Consider the following 18,813-nt stretch of genomic DNA (forward strand, 5'->3'; position numbering starts at 1 on the left):
CTGTAATCCAAGGCAAGTAAAAGATTACACAGATAGAATACATATAGAACCGATCCCAATTTTGACTGTATAAAGTTCAACATTTTCAATTTTTTTGTCATTAAAAGAAAAACTACATGTGCCGATTTGCAATCATCGCAAGAAAAACACAATCGACCACAGAAAATTCAAGCCTAGATGGAAGAAACGAGAGATTTAACTCTAAGCTTGCTTACTTGTCCGCTAACGCAATCCAATCCACATCCACACTGAGGACACTCGTAAAAATTATCAATTGCAAACGACGCCGAAGCAATCCCAACAGAAAAATCAATATCATCTCCGTTCCTAGTAACCTCCACAATGTTGAGCCACAAGAACAACACTTTGACGCTGACCCCGGTCAAGCTCGTGAGTTTGTTTTCGGATATGTAGCCGCTGATCTTGGATTTGTATTTGAGCTGGTACGATCCTTCGAGGGAGAAACTGCACGTGCCGTCCAAGTAAGCGTGGAACTGGCCGGTCTCTCTGTCTATATCGTACTGCGTGATGCCCTTTGGGAGGAGACCCGCTGGGAAGTTGTACGACTGGAGGATGTCGTAGGCTGATAGTTGGTCCGAATTTGCGGATAGCGATGACGTGGCGACGGCAGATTGGTGGAGGAAGATGAAGAGCAGGGAGAGGAGGAGAGTGGAAATGGGTGTCAGCGACATCATGGTACGATCTCTTGTTTTTGCCTTTTTCTTTTTCTTTTGTTTTTTTTTTGGCGGGGGGGCGGCGGGGGTGGAGGAGTTTTCTTTCTATATTTTTCTGGGGGAAATTTTGGAAGGAAACAGTTCAGAATTCAGATACGATGATGATGAATGATTTGTTTGCAGTAGATGATGAAAGGCAGTCAAGCAAATGGCGTACGTAATTTTCATTTATTCCAATTACACGACGTCGTTGCTGTGTTTTAATTGCTATTGGCTGTTCGCGTCCCACTTGGTGCTCATTGCTTAAGTGGACACAGAGAGAGAGAGAGAGAGAGAGAGAGAGAGAGCACGTGGCGGTGATTTAATCAATATAAAAGACAAGCGAAATCAGTCAGGTCAGGGGTAGTATTGAAAGCTTTTGAAAAGTTCAAAGTTGCTTGGGTAGATGGATGTTGATTTAATCACGAGTAAACTATAATAAAACAGAGTGCAAGGGGTTCAACGAAATGTTACAATACAGAAAGTTTCACAATATTTTTTTATAAATTATAAATAATATAAAGTAAAAGGGTCGCCAAGATATTTTACAGCAACAATTCAGAAAAGACAAAAGCAGCTTCAAGTTACGTTAACTGTAACTTAGGGGATCCTATTGCTAAATTAATAGTTGATAAAATGATAATTATAATTAAATAATTATTAAATTAATATTTGATAAATTAATCATTTTTATTATATATAATAATTAATAGTTTCATAAATATATTATATATAGTAAATATTTAAAAAAATTATTTTTATTTAGAACCCAATTAATATATAAATTACTAAATAACCAATTTAAATCTAACTATATATGATATAATTATGGTTTTTTTTTGTTGTACGAGCATAATATCTTATGAATTTCATTAATTGATATTGCTTTCTTCACAACTTTCAGATGTGAGACTACTATTGTATTTTATGTCCTATATCAAGAGAAATAAGAGACATAGAGATCAACTGAATATATTACATCTAAAAAGTTTTTCCTCGTGAGTTACTATATAATCGTGAACCAATCATGCAATCTAGTCAAAAGATTATCAAGTGATTAATTCACTCAATCAAGATCAAATAAAATCATATCACACAACTTAATAGGATCACTACATTCTCAAATTATAATACCTTTATACATCATAAAAACTCTTATTATGAACTTGATATTATCTTTATAAATTAATGAATTATTAATTATTAGTTTATCATTCTATTAATATTCACTAAATTAATAAATTTTTTATGGTCTCAATGCTATTAGTTTATCGTGATTCTACTTGTATGAGGGTAGCATAGGGTCGGGTTAGTTGGATCTATTATGAATTCAACTAAACCGATATATTTTTGTCCATTGTTGGTTCGCTTGGTTTTTCAATATTAAACCATTAATTCCTTTGTAGTTTGTATTTTTTTTTTTTTTGTACAAACTGATTGGTTAATTTCTAAAAATTGGACCTAATTATTAGATTAATTGGATTTTTTTATGGTGTTGATTTTTAACCCACCCCTACCTAGTACTAGGAATGACAAAATTCTCCACGGATTTGGAACCTCACAAAAAATGGGGGTGGATTTTGAATAATTTTTAGAAAATAAGATGAGGAATGGAAGAAAAATAATTATCAAATTCTCAATGGAGTAGAGTTTGGTTTTGCATTCTCCACATCACTCCTAACGTAACCCCATTATATATAATTTTTCTAAATTTTTATTTTATCAATTTCAATGTTGGTTAATAAATTTTCTTTTTATTTTTAAATAATATAAGTAGGATATAACTAAAAGAAAACCTTACAAAATAATTATTATTTAACCTAAAACACTGTTATGTTTTATTTTCTCACTTAAGGTGTTGTTCTCTTCAAATATTTTTCAGTTTTGATATCATTTCAATATATTATTTCAATTTTTTGGAGATCTTTTCAAATAATATAAATACTTTATAATACGATGATGATTTTATTTAAGTATCTAATTTTTTAATTTATTGTATTCATGTATTTCTACCTATTATAAAATAAGTAAATAAAAAATAAGGTAGAGATGGAGAAATCATTCTCCACATGAGGATTCTCATTCTCACCTCACTAAATTTATTGGAGAATGAGATGAGAAATGAAGGTGAAATTTTTAATGGGGGTAGGAAATGGGGTATGTCTCATCACTTTCATCCCACTCTATTGCCATCGCTACCCAGTACCAATAGGAAACTTTACTTATTTCATCCTTGAATATTTTTTAGTACTAGTATATTATTATCACAAATCTACAGATATTTAACAAATAAAAATCTATTGAGGTTAACCTATATAAATTTTTTTATGGCGCATGATTTTTGTTTGTTCTCAAGTTAAGATATATAAACCCCATAAATATTAGAGGACATATATTACCTTCATTTATGAAAAAAAAAAAAAACCTATTGCAACCTAATTATATATAATGAGGAGGGAAAATTAGAGTCCCAATATTAGAGCCGAGACTTAAATTTCTATCAGTACGAGCCCAATTAAGATTAATGCACGTTACATAAGTCATCTTAATTAAAATTTCATGTTAGTCAATCTCGTCCTGATTAAACATATACGATTGTGATGAGTGATTATATGTGTATAGTAGCCACACACATACTAAAAAAATTCATTCACAGTCACATCAACGCAGATCAAATTTGATATGTAGGGTATGAATCTAGGACTCGCCTATCGTGCAACAGTGGCACCATGACATCGCTTTTGTCTTTTCTGTGTAAAATTTCATGAAGCCCTTTTACTTATTCTTATTTGAACTTTGCTTTAAAAATATTAAGTTCATTTCTCCCAAACCCGTGAATCCTTCAACGGTCGATCAACGGCAAATCGGCTCTTCCGATGGCTGTGGTTGGTTAGAAAAGACAGAGGAAACTGTGGAGAATAAAACCCAAGTGGTGGCGTCACCGGAAACTGGAGAAACAGCGGCGAATTGAAGCGGGGATTCTGTGACTTTTCACGGCTTATCGACAGCTTTCTGAATGTTTTACGGCGATAAGGATGTCATAGAGATGACCGACGTCACACGAGCTTCTGATCGGTACCAACCTTAGCTGGTGGTACAGTACAATGGTGGTACCGTAGCTGGATCCATGAATCTAATATGGGGTGCGGGAGACAAAATGAGTCTTCATCGCCTTTAATATAGTAGTACTGGCTTTTGTTTTGTCCCCAAAAAAACAAAAGCACCGGCTTTTGTCATTGACTTTGTTGATATGGAAGATTATAGGAAGAAGTACTGCTCAAGCAAGGCAATACCTAAGTTACGTGTTTGATTCTTATGCAACTTCTTTTTTTTCGATCCAAAAACAAGTAGCAGTCTAAATTCTAAAACTACAATCTCAAGCAGAGAAATTACTCAAGGATTTATTAATTTCGAGTTTCCCTTGGCATTGGCAGTGCCGCAGTGACAGTGACACAACGACTGTCGCAATCCAAGCCGCACCCACAAGTTGGACACTTTGGTTTTCTCAAATCGAACCAAAATTTTTTTGGTTCGGTTCAGAGAGTAAAACTCGAAATTTGAAAATAAGCGAACAACCTTTAAAAACAAGCGAGTCGATTGGTTCTGCTCGGTTCGGTTCAATTAAATAAAAAATTATTTAACTTAAAAGTGTAAATTTAAAAATTAATTTGAATTCCTAAATCCAACCCTAGATCGGCATGGGAGCAAACGGCCATCTCTCACAAAGCTTCATGCACAGCAATCTCTCTCTCCCGCGGCCTCTGACGGTCAGCCTCTCACGTACTCATCCCTCACGCACGGTCAGCCTCTCACGGTCACGGACTCATCACTCACGGTCTCACTCTCACCGTCAGCCACCGTTCATCTCGCCAGCTGTTGCAGCCTCTCTCCGTCGTTGCTCTCGTGCCGGTGAAGGTGAGCAGCCTGAGTTGAGTTCAGTTTCACTCGCCGACTCACCGTTAGCAGCAACTAGTTCAATTTAATTTCACTTCGTTTATTCTTTGATTAATTTAATTTTTGTAAATAAAAAAATGAGTTGATCTGTTTTGTTTTTAATTTGAGGCATACGAGTTTGATTTGATTTTTGTTATATTATGATCTGTTTGTTTTGATTTGATCACGCACTGGTTGGTTTGATTTTTGTAATTTGTAATTTGTAATTGATATTTGATTGGGAAAACTGTAAAAATCATGCACTCACTTTCTCTATACACACAGATTACAGTAAATTAAAAGAAAAAGTTTTTTGAATTGTGTGATTGAATTTGAGGCGCAATAGCTTCAATGGGAAATACGAGCAACTGTCTACTTTCATTTCATACTTTGTATGCTGCTAGTTTCTGCCATGGCTTCTGGAAGCAGAGTAATTCATCAAACAACAGAAGCAGTTGTAGATAGAGTGGGAGACTTGCCGTGTCAACCCGAAGTTGAGTTCAAACACTATTCCGGGAACGTGAAGGTCCGGCCCAACGACCAAAAAGCTCAGTTCCCTACTTTCTTTGAAGCCCAAAATGGAGTTTCTAACTTTTCTTCTCTCACTTAATTTATTTCCTGTTGCATTCCCGTGTTGTTTCTATTTTTGTTTCGTCCTGGAGTTTTTACATTCATATTTAAATAAATAAATAAAAAAAGCGTCTTGCAAATTGGTACAATATCCAAATTCAGTAACTGAAATTTTCGAACCGAAGCGAAATATCCTCAATTCTGTTTGGTTCGATTCTGAAATTTGGTTTATATTCGGTCTATTTTATGGAGAATCGTTCAGTTTTTGGTTCGGATCTGCTGCCTAAAAACTGCAAAATAATCCAGCATTGATGAGGCAGGATTATAGGAGCATGCTGAAAACGAAACTTTAAGGTATTTAGGGCACATTATTATATATATGTTGATAAAAGAGATATCCTAGTTGAAGCTCCAGAGCATTTTTTGTCCCCTCATAATCTCCAATGTGATCATAGTGGTTTAACTGATATTGCAACGTATCTATATGTCGATCCTCTGTGATGAATGCACAGTTCTGTAAATATAGTTGGAATGAAAATACTTGCTAGGTGTAGAGACGAACAGCTGGGAGTTATAATTATGGATGCATAAACTACGAAGTGACACTAATGGCTCTCTTTACATGGCATTTTGAGAAAGGTCACTAGGCCTGTACATGTAACGCGGTAGTATAACTCACTCAATCTCCAAGTATGTTGAGGGAGGAGGGAGCGAGTAAGATTGCGGCGCTCTCATTTCTTCTGATCCTAGAATTAAATGTGTGGGTGTGGGTGGGTGAGGTAAATATACCCAAATAATACCCCATGATGTACTATTATAAAATGATTTCGATTGTTTTCTGCTTTCTTCTTTAAAATTAAATGGAGATAGATGCATCACGATACAAGAGTAACTTGGACTATGGCCCGGTAGAAATGAAAGACAGTAAATAAAAATAAATAATTCCTTATTTTTAACAAAATACGTTAAGAGAGAGAGAGAGACAGAAAATCTTAAATAATGGAACCATGTGTTCCGTGTATCCATCCAATAAATTTCTACCGCATCCACAAATGAAAAGAAAAAAGGTTGATAGTTTCAATACAAGTTGTAAAAATTGGTTTGGCTCATAGTCAGACTCAGCAATACAACAAAACAAGCTTTTATTGGATCCAAATTAAAAAAAAAAAAAACTAAAGAAACTACAATCGGAAGCAGATTAAGAAATTAGATGCGTAGATAATGATATAATTAAGATTTAAGAAATCGACGACAGTACATTAGGAGTAAAGCGGAGGTTATTGGCGGTGGCAGTGAAACAGTCAAAGCCACACCCACAAGTCGGACGCTCGGCAAAGCTGCTGACAGGAAAATCAGCAGAAGCGATTCCAACAGAGAGCATCAGCTCATCACCCTGACGAGTCACTTCCACAATGTTCAGCCAAAGAATAAGCACTTTCACACTGATCCCACTTAAATCAGAAATCTTGCCTTTGGTTATAACGCCCGTAATCGTGGGCTTGTACTTGAGGTCATATGATTCGATTGAGAAACTACAGGTGTCTTCCAAGTATACCGAAAACTTACCCGTGGTACGGTCAATTGTGTAGCCCAAGACGCTTTTTGGGAGGAGGCCGATCGGGAAGTCGTATTCTTGAAGAACTTCGTATGCGGTTTCCGAATTGTCGCCGCGGGCGCCGGACGAGACCAGCAAGAGGAAAATTATGCAGAGAAACCCCATTGACGTTGAGGATACTGGTCGCATGCGGTCTGGTTTGGTACATATATTTTGTTTGCTTTTAAAACCCCAGGGGCCACAACGGGGTTTGTGCTGAGGTTGGTTGTTGGATCAATGAATGGGTAGATAGAATTTACGGACAGGATCTTTACACGTAGTATTCCTACCCTTTTTCCAAAAAGACAATTTCGTTCTCCAGACTGTTGTCATAACTAATAAGCAAGTCGCTTCAATTAATGTGAACAATTCTGTGTCGCTGTTTTTAGCCTTTGAAAAAACAACTACAAAATATTTGACAAAAGTACAAAAAAAATTAATTACCATAGCAGTCATAAAATAATTTAATTTTATTAAATATATATTAATCTTTTTTATCAAAATTTTATAACTCAATAATATTTTCCTTCAAAATATTTAATTTCTATAAATGAACACGAAAGATTAAACTTTTATTTACACTAGTATATGGGGAGAACTAAATTTTGGACCTTAAAATAAGTGATTCATGTAATTTTACATAAATTACCACCAATGTAGTAAATGACACTACTTGCCCTTTTTCATGATATTTAGTGCAAGAAAATGTTAAATGGAACATGTGTTCCACCTTACTGTCATCTCTCCTTTGCCCATTCTATTAAATTATACCACCCATGCTATTTCAGAAAACCAAAAAAAAAAAAAAAAAAAAAATCTTCTTGTTTTCTTTAAGTGTGTTAGGATCATGAAAAAGGCAAGTACTTTTTTTTTGTGTGTGTGTGTATTTTGTATGTAATACAAAATCAAAGGATTTAGAGAAGAAAAAAAAAAGGACGAATGTTTTGATGCATCAGCAATCAGCCACCAAGGTTCATTTTAAAAACGATCATGCAGATTAGAGATATTTCTTTTTCTTTTTCTTTTAGGTAATTACAATTTATCTAGAAATGCAACCCACCTCCCCTCAAAATTTTCGATCGAATTGATTCCATTATCAAATTATTTCATTCATTAAACGTCCCAAGAAAACCAATGCCCATTTTCATGGCTGTAAAACCCACAAATTAATTTATGCTTTTCCACCCTAAAAAATTTCTAACAAAAAGCGACATCCAACTCACATGAAACTTTTCTGCAATTAAGATGAAAACACTCTTAGTCACACATTATTATTATTCGGCAGAAATAAATTAAAAGACCATTTAACTAGTTACAATCAAATCCACAGCCACATTGAGGATACTGATCAAAGTTATCAATCGGGAAAACAGCACAATCGATTCCCACAAAGAGTGCAAGGTCACAGCCTTAATGGATGACTTCCACGATGTTAAGCCAAAGAATCAGGACCTTGACGCTAGCACCCTTCAAATTCGTGAGTTTGTCTTTTGATGTAACCCCTGAGATGGTGGACTCATACTTGAGCTCGTAAGATTCAATGGTGAAGCTGCAACTGTTGTTCATATGTACCGAAAATTAATTCGCCTGTTTCTGCGTTGAGTGCATAGCGGGTTACTCCTTTTGGAAGAATGCCAACTGGGAAGTCGTATTCCTGAAGAACGTCGTATGCAGACGGCTCACTGTCGGCTGAAGCAAATGGGCTGGTGATTCTGGTGATGTTGAATGTGCAGCCAGCAGATGTTCAAAATGACGACGGCTAACGAACCCATTTTGTTTTTACTGTTTCTCTGAGTTAAAAAGATGGATGTTGGTATTGCGGAACCTTGAAAGTTAATAATTTTAGTATGCGTTTATACCTGTTGATCTTGATGGTGCCCATTTTGTCACAATTCTCATTAAAGTACAGAGTTTTAAGTGCATAGACAGAGAAGCTGATAATTGTTTCTGGGTCACGGTGGCAGTGATGTGTCTACATATTGGAGCAGGTGTTCATCTTTTTGGCTACTTGTAAAGTAAAGATGGTTCCACGTGGCGGCTGCTAGCCAACTGTGCAGAAGACCACCAATTATGGAATGATTACACGGATGGCCCAAATTAGTTTCCATGCATGAACGCACTCTAAATCTGCAAATGATCAAAGTAAAATTATTTTTCAGTCCCCAAATTCTAATCTAATAATCAGAAAAACAGAAAAGAAGTGAAATGCGGCGGAAGTGGGACTGGGAGGTGGCAACGTTTCGTGCTGACGCATGCACTGTTGTAAGCGGGAGGGCGACATGATACCTCCCCACCAGACAACACGTGTCAAATCTCTGATAAAACAGATCGTCCGAGGTAGACAAATTCGTCTTGGAATCGAAGACATAAACGGACTTATTTGACTTTGTCACCTCGGGGAGAAAACGGAATTTGCTCATCCTATCCCACTAAAAAAATATCGGCCGAAATTTTCGTCCACACGGGTAAATGGAAAATTTACAAAAATAATCATAAAATTTTTTAATTTTTTATTTTAAATTTAATCCTTTTCAGTTTTTTCTTGTCATAATTAGTTAAATATTAATTTTTTAGACTAAATAATCCTTATTACTTTCAACAAATTTATAAACAATGACAGACATTATTTATAAACATTATTTATAAATATATTGAAAGTAATAAGGATAATTTGATCCAAAAAAACAACATTTAATTAGTAATGATTAAAAATACTTAAGGGTCAAATTTTAAAAACTGAAAAATTTTATGATTATTTTCATAAATTTCCACGGTCAAACACCGTGAGATCACTCATGCCAGTACACTATCTCGACACTACGTGACAAAGCAATGCCTTCTTGGGCTTCCCCGAGTGATTTTGGATTTAGTTTTAATTCTTTTAACTGTTTCAGACTTTTAGTTACTAAACACATAATAGGGACAAAAGAAGTATCATTTATTCTAGCTTTAGCAATGACTTCATCTTCCAGATATTTTTGGTTTTCCTGAAAGATGCATATTGACGATACTGGTTTACAAAAATATGTGAAACCAAACTCTACCAGCGTCCAATTTGCTCTTTTCCTTATAATTGGCTTCGCCCAGAATCAACATTTCCTTTGCAAAAATTGTAAAAACTTCAAATCGAGGCAAAATATTTCTTTTAATGCCCAAAAAGCCGATAGAAAGGACACTCTTTCTGCAACGAAACTGCTGTAACAATCATTGACAACAAATATGACATAACCATTGGGACCAACCAACCACTCCTACAATCTCTTTAACGTATATCCTACCTGCTCCACTCACCTCTGGATAGCCCGCTGGAATAGAATCAAACCGTAAAAAATACTTTTAATTTTTGAACTTTTTGATTTCTGCTTTGTTTCACTAATTTCATCAATTTGAACTACTTACATCAGATTAGGACGAGCATAGCACAAGTTGGACTTGTGTTGAATTCAGACAACCGTTGATTTCAAGACAGTTCAAAAACTAAGACCGACAATTTATCAAATCCCAATACTTACCCAATGATGTTCTTCTGCCGTCTCTCCCTCTCCCTCTCCTGAGTATCGATCCCATCCCCTTTGGTGCCTGCATGAATATGAGGGCATGATAGAAATTAGAAACAATACACACGCACATATTGACAAATTGATGAACAGAAACGGACTAGACTCAGGAATCAGAAAGTAATTAAGCACTGCACACCTTTGAAGAGATACAGGAATTAGTTCTTGAAGATTAAACAAACACATCCTTTGCTGTGAAAATAGAAACAAGCACAAAAACAAATAGAAAGCTTTTTCCTCGTGCTTAATTCTCGTCAGCCAATCATGAGACAATAAAGCCCACCACATTATTGAGGGGCAACATTATCATCTCCCCTCACTGTAGGAAAAGGAATTTGGAAACAATTCTGCCAGCTATGTTTCCATATACAAATCAGTTGTTTTTGCTGTCCATAAATTAACGTGTACTTTTTAACTATGAGCATGCAGCTATATCAAAGATGTTCTGACAGTTCTGCATTATTTCTCTCCTATTAACATCTTAAACCTCTCACAGAACAAATGGTTTCCTATTTAAACAGCACTCTCTCTATTAATTACCCCATTTTTAAAGTTGTATCATATGTCTTTATGTAGGAATTGTTGTCTTGCCATCCGATCTAGGTTTGTCCTTGATTTTCTCATCTCATAAGAGGATTCTATTCCAATAATAATATTAAGTATACATTTCTTCTTTAAACTCCCACTCAGTCTAGATGCAGCATCTTTATCTCTTCCCAGAAAAATATGCATCATTTGAAAGTGCGGTCTAGTAAATAAGTATGTGTTATTTTCAAATCCATTTGTAATCAAAAGTTTGCAACACACCAAAGTCAAAAGAATGGAACAATATACTGGTTAAAAAAGCAAACTACAGGTTTGTTGAGGTGGTTTGTTCATGAAAGGTGAAACATGAACCAGTAAAGGAATGCAAGAACCCTGTTCCTGAGGAACCATCCCAATACAAAGAGAATCAGATAAGGGCTGAAGAATTACCCATTAGATGTATCCAGAAAAGTCAAAGAAAGAAGAAGCAGCAAATTCACTAATGTAGCTTGAAAGAATTAAGAGTACAACAACCAATGCCTACGTATGAGAATTTTACAAACAAAAATTTCCACAGCTATCAATACAATCAAATGAGAACAGTAGGCAGGAGTGGTCCACAGCCAAATAAAGTCAGCAATGGACCTCTAACAAATATGCAATCACAATCAACAGGGGCAAGGAAAAAAAATACCAGGATCCTACGTTTTAGCTGCCCCTGACTTAGCTCACATCCCTTAGTCTTTTTATCAAAGCATCCAGTGATTTCTTTTTTGGATTCTGTTTGGCTCCCCTGCTTCCAAAAGTTCCAAAAAGCCGATCTGAAGGATCTCTTAACTTCTCTGAAATTGTCACTACTTTCCTGTGGTCCAAAGCATTGTAACTCCTTTCCCTAATCACTGGATTCAGAAAATTCTCAGGATGATTGCTCAACAGCAAATTCACCAACTGTCTTGACTCAGCAAGCGCTGTCTTCAACTGATTAGCATCCCCATCTGTGAATAGGGGAGCCAAATTATCAGCAAATGACTCCAAAAGCCGAATATCTACATCAATTCCCATAATAGCATTGATATTAAACCTCTTCACAGAATCCCCATATACAGCGCCTACAATTGTCTCTGATATGTGAGAAAGGACATCTTGCAAAACCCTTCTAAGAACCTGAGCAGGCAAAATCTGTTGAGCAGTAGAAACCAGGGTCTCCAAATATATTATCACCTCATTCACATATTCATTCCCATTCTGTAAGGGCTCATCAGCCATCCAGTTCACATTCTCTATCAATGACATGAAACCATCAACCTTATTCTTAAGCAACCCAGATAGCATTTCCTCTGCAGCATCACGGGCTTTGGTTAGAGGAAATTGCCTCCTACTTCTCTCTGCCATTCTCAATGGAATACCCGAAAGCTGTGCAGCATGACGGAAGAAAAAATCACAAGCACGCTCTAAAACGGCCATATTAGCAGCCACCTGCATTGCCTGAGAAACCCCATGGACAGATGAATTGATAAGCTTCAACAAAGCCTCATCCAAAACCTCGCCCAAAAGCCTATCCAAATACTTTTTCACAACATCAAAGAACTCCAGATGCCCACCGTATGACATAAAGCTCACTGAATCCTCAATAAATGACCGAACAATCCTACAGCAATCAGGCACTGTAGAAGAAAATGGTGCAACGTAAGGAAATGCAGGTACAATATCGGACGTCTGAATCTGAAATGAAAGCACATTCATCGAATACTCATACTCCTTCTTCATGAGCATCTGCTCAAACTTATCAGCAGCAAGTGCTTCAGTAATCTGTTTACGACAATCTGACAACAGCAATTCATGATATTTGTCCCTATGTTTGCTCAAAACATCAAGCAAAGCATCTATGGGATACCCATACCTCCGCAATGTAACACCTAACAAACTCACATAGTCCTTAATCAACAACAAGTGATTAGCAGTTTGCATCCTAGAAAACTGATCCTCTAATACTGAACACATTTTACTAACAGCAGCATCCCACAGATTCTCAACTTCAATTTTAGATATCAAACCACCACCAGTCCTCAAAATTCGATCTTCAACAATGAAAAAGCCCGCAATTTGGGCAAAAAATGTTTGATGAGATTCTAGAAACGGAGTCATTGAAGATACCTGAAAATCAGACGTCAATTGAAGCTTCCTGTTTTCGAAATAATACTGCTTAAATCGATCCTCAAGACCTAATGTTTGGTGAATATGATAAGCTCTATAAAGCGGCGTCAAATCAAACCCTAACAGACCAGCACCACCGTTACTATCACTTTCGACGCCGTTACTAAGCCCGTTCTCATCATCATCTTCCTCCTGCAAGGCGTAAACGCAGTCACGCAAACTGAGACGGCTTTGTTCTTCGGCTTGCCTCTGCTTGATTCGTAAGTCCTCTTCCCGTTGCCGAGCCGAAGAAGCTTGGCCTATCGCTAATTGGCCTAAATTTCGACTCACTACACGGATCTCAACTAGCCAATCACCGAACTCCTTGTTTACTTTTCTTTCGATGTATGATCTAATCGATGGAGTTTTCTTCTCTAACATTCGCTTCAAAGTAGACGACGGCGCTTTATCTGAAAACTCACTTTCCAGTGCATCCGTACACTTCAAAGCCATGTAAAAATTGTTATTCGAAAGATGATGATTTGCTCTGGAACACAGCTCCATCAATTTGACACAAGACACGATTGATTTCAACGCTAAGTCAATGTTTTTTGAAATAGTTTGCGCTTCCACGTAAGAATCGAGTGAAGCGAGCAGTGGACCGGCAACGGACTGGAGCTTGGAGTTGGAATCGGAGAGAGCAGATTTGAGCGAATCGACGTCTGAGAGGAGAGATCGAAGATCATCAACGGCTAGGATGAAGTCCTGGTAGTGAGCTTTGCAGACTTCCTCGATTTCAGATTCTTTGGATCGGGAGAACTGGCGTAGGTGTTGAAGGAGTGTCTCCGGCTTCCCCGATGCGAAGGCTTTCCGTACGAACGGGCCCAAGTCTTCGCCGTTGCCTATGGCGGAAGACAGGAGTAGCTGATCGAGTTTATCGGCGGAGTCTCCGCCGTTTGCAGTGGCAGGAACCACCTTGCGGCGGGTCCTTGCTGACAGCTGCATCCTTTTGAACAAGTGGCGAAAAGAAACGGAGGGTGTACTTGGAAAGAATGAAGAGGAGTTATTGCCGAGAGATAGGGGAAAGGCGGGGACTTGGGAGGCTATAAGTATTTATTTTGTGCTTCGACGAAAATGCCCACTTAATGTTGGGATATTATGTAGGTTGATTGTGGAATTTTGTAGGTGAGGTATGAGTCGTTCGGTAATTTGGTGACTTGTTTGACCTCCTATTACCTCTTAATTAATTCGACGGCGGTCAAGCCGGAATGATGTCCGACGTTGATTTGGTGATTAACCAAGGCGGAGACTGTATCACAGTATCAGCATGAATCATACAAAGCGTGAAATTTAGTCGCTGTCTGAAAATAATTGCGGGTATTTTTCTTTTCTCTTTTTTTTTTTTTTTTTTTTTTCCAATTGGGGGTTCGTTGGCAAGTAACAATCATTTTTTCCACTTCAACAAAACAAAAAGTAGAAGGTAATTAATAAACATTCCTATCAACCCCTTTCTTCAATAATTGCATGTACAGTATAAAGAAGAAAACATATAAACCTAACTCGTGTGTACAATTAGGTCAACTAAAAGATATATGATGGCTTGTAATTATAAAACAAAGATATATAATTTTCGTAAGTCGTCAATATGAGTTTTTGGACGTCTTTCATAATATACTAATACAGTAATGCGCACAAATACAGAGAAGAATAGGATCTATTTTGCATAAATTTTGGGTTATTAAATCATAATCAATCGAATAATTGAAAATAATAATAATATGAATTTCTTTTAAAATAAAAGATAATAAAATTTGGGTCCCATTAAATATTGTTAATTCCTTTTATTATCTTTTTCTCTCTTTACGGCGTGATTACCTTCTTCCTCCATGATTTCTTCAATGGCAATAAATTATAAGGAAAAAAAAAAAAACACCGACGACCTAATGTTCCAATTTCAAGTTCCAAGAGATGATTCAGCTCTGTTAATGTAGCCATACAACACTTTGCATTAACTTGATTTTTCTTTTTCTTCATTGTTGATAATAAGAATTAGATAATGGAGCTATCACTCCACAAATAGATGGACACGACAGCAAACTTTTCCATATGGGTAAGTTTTTTAGAAGAAATAAAAAGAAAATTATAGAGTATAACGGAGCTTTTCTTCGCCTTATATAATGTGAACAACACTTTTTTCTTTTGTGTACTTTTAATTCTTTCTTACTCTTTAATATATGATATAACACTGTAATTATTTTTTTCTCCCTTTGTTGATAGAGAAGAATATGTAGAAAATAGAGAAATAAAAATATATTAAAATATGTTAAAATAAGAGAGAAAAGGATAATAGAACGAATATATAATATTTCGTGAGGCCAAATTTTTTTTTTTTTTTTAAAGAAGAAATCCACTTCACCACTAATTTCAACCATTTGATTGATTAGTATTAAAGGGCTGAGATTTTGTGTAAAATAAGCATGGGCTACCTCCTATCCCGTAAATATATTAACAGGAGAGAGAGCATTTGTTTCTAACAATTTCTTGATGATTGATGATATCTGTGAAACTTTTTGATTGATGGAAGGGAATGGTTCGGTACATTCTGTTATGCCCGGGCCTTCTGCTGTAAGATACTAATATACACACAATTATTGTTATTATTATTATTATTATTATAGGAGTCACATGTCCATTTTAAAAAGAGAGAACCATGAAAATAGAAAAAAAAACAAATAATGGGTTGTAGTAATGCTTTTCACACACCGTTAATATCGTTATAAATTCTCATTTTTGTTATTTATATTACCACTATATTTTCACATGATGGTTTGCTTCATTTTTATTATATACGCCTATACGGTCAATGTGCATATTTACATCAGTCGTAGCATCGTGCGATTTGAGCAAAAGTATACATGATTGTTAACTCAATTACAGTGTATAACGAGATTTCCCTCTTAATTTCACAAAATATAATTTCTAATGCGGAAACGACGTCGTTAAAGCGCTAATTTCCATCGACCTAGTTAACCATTTAACGGTCCAGATCAATTAACAAAAGCCAACGTGTACCGTTCAGGATGACGAATCGTCAAAAGCGATGGACCTCAGCACTACAGTGTACTTACCATTCACAACCTTCGTCTAGAAAATAAAACGCGAACACTAAACCCTAGTCTCCTTTGAATAGCATTTGCTGTTTAGGGAAGCAGTCGCAGGGAGCAGCAGCAGCAACAACAACAATGGTGCATTATAGTCCTTCCTTTCAAACCCTAACCTATGAACAATTCACTTATATCTGTTTAACTAGTTAATTTTCGTTCTATAAAAAAATAATAATTTAATTTTCGTGCTTTTGGTTTTGGAAGGGTATCGATTTGATAGCCGGTGGTAAGAGCAAGAAGTCCAAGAGGACTGCCCCGAAATCGAACGATATCTATCTCAAGCTTCTCGTCAAGGTAACTCTTGTCCATGTTTATTTGAATTTTGTATTTGATTATGTCATGTATTTCATTAGATTTACGCCTGATTGATCCATTATGACCAGCTGTACCGATTTCTCGTGAGGAGGACTGATAGCAATTTCGATAAGGTGATATTGAAGAGGCTCTTCATGAGCAAAGTCAACAAGCCTCCTATGTCTCTCTCTCGTTTGACTAAATTCATGAAGGGCAAGGTCCGTGTCTCTATTTATTTTCTTTTGGATAATAATGTTACATTAATTCAAAATGTGTTAAAGTCTTACTTAGCTTCTTGTATTAGTTCATATAAATGCAGGATTGAAAACATCAATGCCTTTGGTTATTTGTTAGGATCTGTCAAAGTTGTTCCGAATGATTTATGTAGCTGTATTATTATATGGATTGCTAGTTGAACTTATTTGTGTTGTGCGTTTCTAAAAAGATGAAAAATAATGAAAGTTTATTATTTATATTTGCTTTTATCTATGCCTGTATCAACCATTCTGTAGGAGCTTTGGTTGAAGTCGAGTACTAACTGTTTCTTGGTTTGATTCTCCAGGAGGACAAGATTGCTGTGGTTGTTGGAACAGTCACTGATGATATTCGTGTGTATGAAGTTCCTGCACTCAAGGTTACTGCACTGAGGTTCACAGAGACAGCAAGGGCAAGAATTGAGAAGGCAGGGGGAGAATGCTTGACATTTGACCAACTGGCTCTTCGTGCTCCTTTGGGTCAGAACACGGTATGCATTTGACTCAGATTCTTTTCTATTGTAGTTTGATTTCATAATTTAGCATGCACGCTGCCTACTTTTGAGCTTAGCTTATTATATTATTATTCTATGATTTAATTGGAACAGTCAGGTTAACTTGGGCTGTTTTGTTCTCAATAGTGAAGTTGCACCATCTAGTTTTGGAATGTTTATTTTATGTCAGTAAAAATATTATAGTGTACTTTCTACCTGTTTTATTTGGATTTTATTTTTCTGTGAAATTTTGAAACTTGTGGGTACAGATTGGGACTTAGATTGCAATAGAGGTTTAGGTTGTTGAGCATTAATTGTTTACAAGTAAAAAGGGACTGCAGTAATTATTTTACTCAGTTTATAGTTATTATATCTGTGGTTTTAGAAAACTATTCCCTCTTTAAAGATTTAGCAGCATAAGCTATTATGTAACATTTTCTTCTGTAGATGTTTTATTCTAATCATATGAATCCCTTTATTCTCTGTGTGTGTGTGCGTGTGTTTATATATATTGTTGGTATATCTTCACAACTCCAATTCTGGTAACAGTGATTAATTTTTTTAGGAGTTCTCCTGATGCCATACTTTGAATGCAACATCATTTGCTTTGGTACACAAATTAGTTGGGAAAATTTAGATTGCTGTATAATTGTTTAAAGTTATGGATTAATAATCTTAATAAGGTGAATTTTATGGCCAAATTCAGGTTCTCCTGAGAGGTCCGAAGAATGCTCGTGAGGCTGTCAAGCACTTTGGACCTGCTCCTGGTGTACCACACAGCCACACCAAACCCTATGTGCGATCTAAGGGAAGAAAATTTGAGAGGGCTAGAGGAAAAAGGAACAGCAGAGGCTTCAGGGTTTGAGATGCAGAACTCATTCATAAGGATACAGAGCAGCCGACCACCTTATGCAAATGTTGTGTTTTCTTTTTTTCTCCTTGCTATTTTAAATCTCTTGGGACAATATCTTAGCAAGTTATATTTGGATTTTTGGATTTTTTTTTTGTTTGAGACAGATCTTGGATGTCCTTCGGGGCTTGATGTTTAGAAGTGAAGACAGGATGCCTCATTTAAAAGTTGCCCAAGTTCTACACACATACATGCATGCCTAGTTGAATTAAAATGAACCATGAGAACTGGTTTTAGTTTTGTTGTGGATGTTGCTTTGTGCTAAATACTGCCACATTTGTCGTAAAAATGGCTTTTATAAATGATTGTCCAATCCTGCAGAATGAGTTTCATTTCAATCTTCTAATTGAAGAAGCCTGCCATTTCCATTAAATTCAATTTTTAGGGTACATTCATTGGATATGGCATGTTGTCTCATAATGCATGCTATATTTGTAAGCAGACTTTTTGGACAATATATTTATATGCAGATTTGCTACTTAGCTCTTTTTATGTTTGAAAATGCAATTCATAAACGGCGAGATCCGGATTGGAATTATAGGAGAGACGGGCCAACGCGGTTAGAAATTTCTGATGACGTAGTAGATGCGTGCACTGGTTTCGTCTGGCTTTTCTTGGTTGAGAAAATGACAGCACAACTTGCGGCAAATCGGGATTCGGGTGCATCTTTCT

At 36.2% G+C, this 18,813-nt stretch overlaps 4 protein-coding genes and 1 pseudogene across 5 annotated transcripts; 1 reads left to right on the forward strand and 4 right to left on the reverse strand.

Annotated features, from left to right (window-relative positions):
* On the reverse strand, positions 1–961 carry LOC18050070. Its single transcript, XM_006444317.2, has one exon. It carries the CDS (start codon positions 693–695, stop codon positions 174–176), a length of 522 nt encoding a protein of 173 aa, XP_006444380.1. The 5' UTR covers positions 696–961; the 3' UTR covers positions 1–173.
* Positions 962–6,331: 5,370 nt separating this feature from the next.
* LOC18050245 (uncharacterized protein At5g01610) lies at positions 6,332–6,998 on the reverse strand. The gene has a single exon (XM_006444319.2). The coding sequence runs from the start codon at positions 6,958–6,960 to the stop codon at positions 6,454–6,456; it is 507 nt and encodes a 168-aa protein (XP_006444382.1). The 5' UTR covers positions 6,961–6,998; the 3' UTR covers positions 6,332–6,453.
* A 1,069-nt stretch (positions 6,999–8,067) lies between these two features.
* On the reverse strand, positions 8,068–11,303 carry LOC18050246 (annotated as a pseudogene).
* Positions 8,546–14,403, reverse strand: LOC18050247 (exocyst complex component SEC15B). Of its 2 annotated transcripts, XR_002906402.1 has the most exons (3): positions 11,587–14,403; positions 10,323–10,389; positions 8,546–8,937 (listed from the first exon to the last, which is right to left on the reverse strand). XR_002906402.1 is itself a non-coding variant. In XM_006444321.2 (2 exons), exon 1 carries the CDS (start codon positions 14,028–14,030, stop codon positions 11,616–11,618), a length of 2,415 nt encoding a protein of 804 aa, XP_006444384.2. In that variant the 5' UTR covers positions 14,031–14,403; the 3' UTR covers positions 10,151–10,389; positions 11,587–11,615. The 2 variants fall into 2 exon arrangements, 1 of the variants encoding a protein (XP_006444384.2); XM_006444321.2 differs by lacking the exon at positions 8,546–8,937 and having other exon boundaries at positions 10,151–10,389.
* Positions 14,404–16,145: 1,742 nt separating this feature from the next.
* Positions 16,146–18,390, forward strand: LOC18050248 (60S ribosomal protein L18-2). The gene is made up of 5 exons (XM_006444322.2): positions 16,146–16,270; positions 16,394–16,483; positions 16,573–16,701; positions 17,046–17,228; positions 17,938–18,390. Exons 1-5 carry the CDS (start codon positions 16,268–16,270, stop codon positions 18,094–18,096), a joined length of 564 nt encoding a protein of 187 aa, XP_006444385.1. The 5' UTR covers positions 16,146–16,267; the 3' UTR covers positions 18,097–18,390.
* The last annotated feature ends 423 nt before the right edge of the window (positions 18,391–18,813 follow it).

The sequence above is a fragment of the Citrus clementina genome, unplaced genomic scaffold (genome assembly GCF_000493195.1).
Source record: "Citrus clementina cultivar Clemenules unplaced genomic scaffold, Citrus_clementina_v1.0 scaffold_3, whole genome shotgun sequence".
NCBI classification, from domain to species: Eukaryota; Viridiplantae; Streptophyta; class Magnoliopsida; order Sapindales; family Rutaceae; genus Citrus; species Citrus x clementina.

Excerpts from the sequence above, each read along its gene's own strand:
- LOC18050070 (XM_006444317.2), bottom strand. The coding sequence starts at position 695 with ATGATGTCGCTGACACCCATTTCCACTCTCCTCCTCTCCCTGCTCTTC.
- LOC18050245 (XM_006444319.2), bottom strand. The coding sequence starts at position 6,960 with ATGCGACCAGTATCCTCAACGTCAATGGGGTTTCTCTGCATAATTTTC.
- LOC18050247 (XM_006444321.2), bottom strand. The coding sequence starts at position 14,030 with ATGCAGCTGTCAGCAAGGACCCGCCGCAAGGTGGTTCCTGCCACTGCA.
- LOC18050248 (XM_006444322.2), top strand. Across the intron at positions 16,702-17,045 it reads CTAAATTCATGAAGGGCAAG|GAGGACAAGATTGCTGTGGT; the intron begins GTCCGTGTCTCT and ends TTGATTCTCCAG. Across the intron at positions 17,229-17,937 it reads CTCCTTTGGGTCAGAACACG|GTTCTCCTGAGAGGTCCGAA; the intron begins GTATGCATTTGA and ends GGCCAAATTCAG.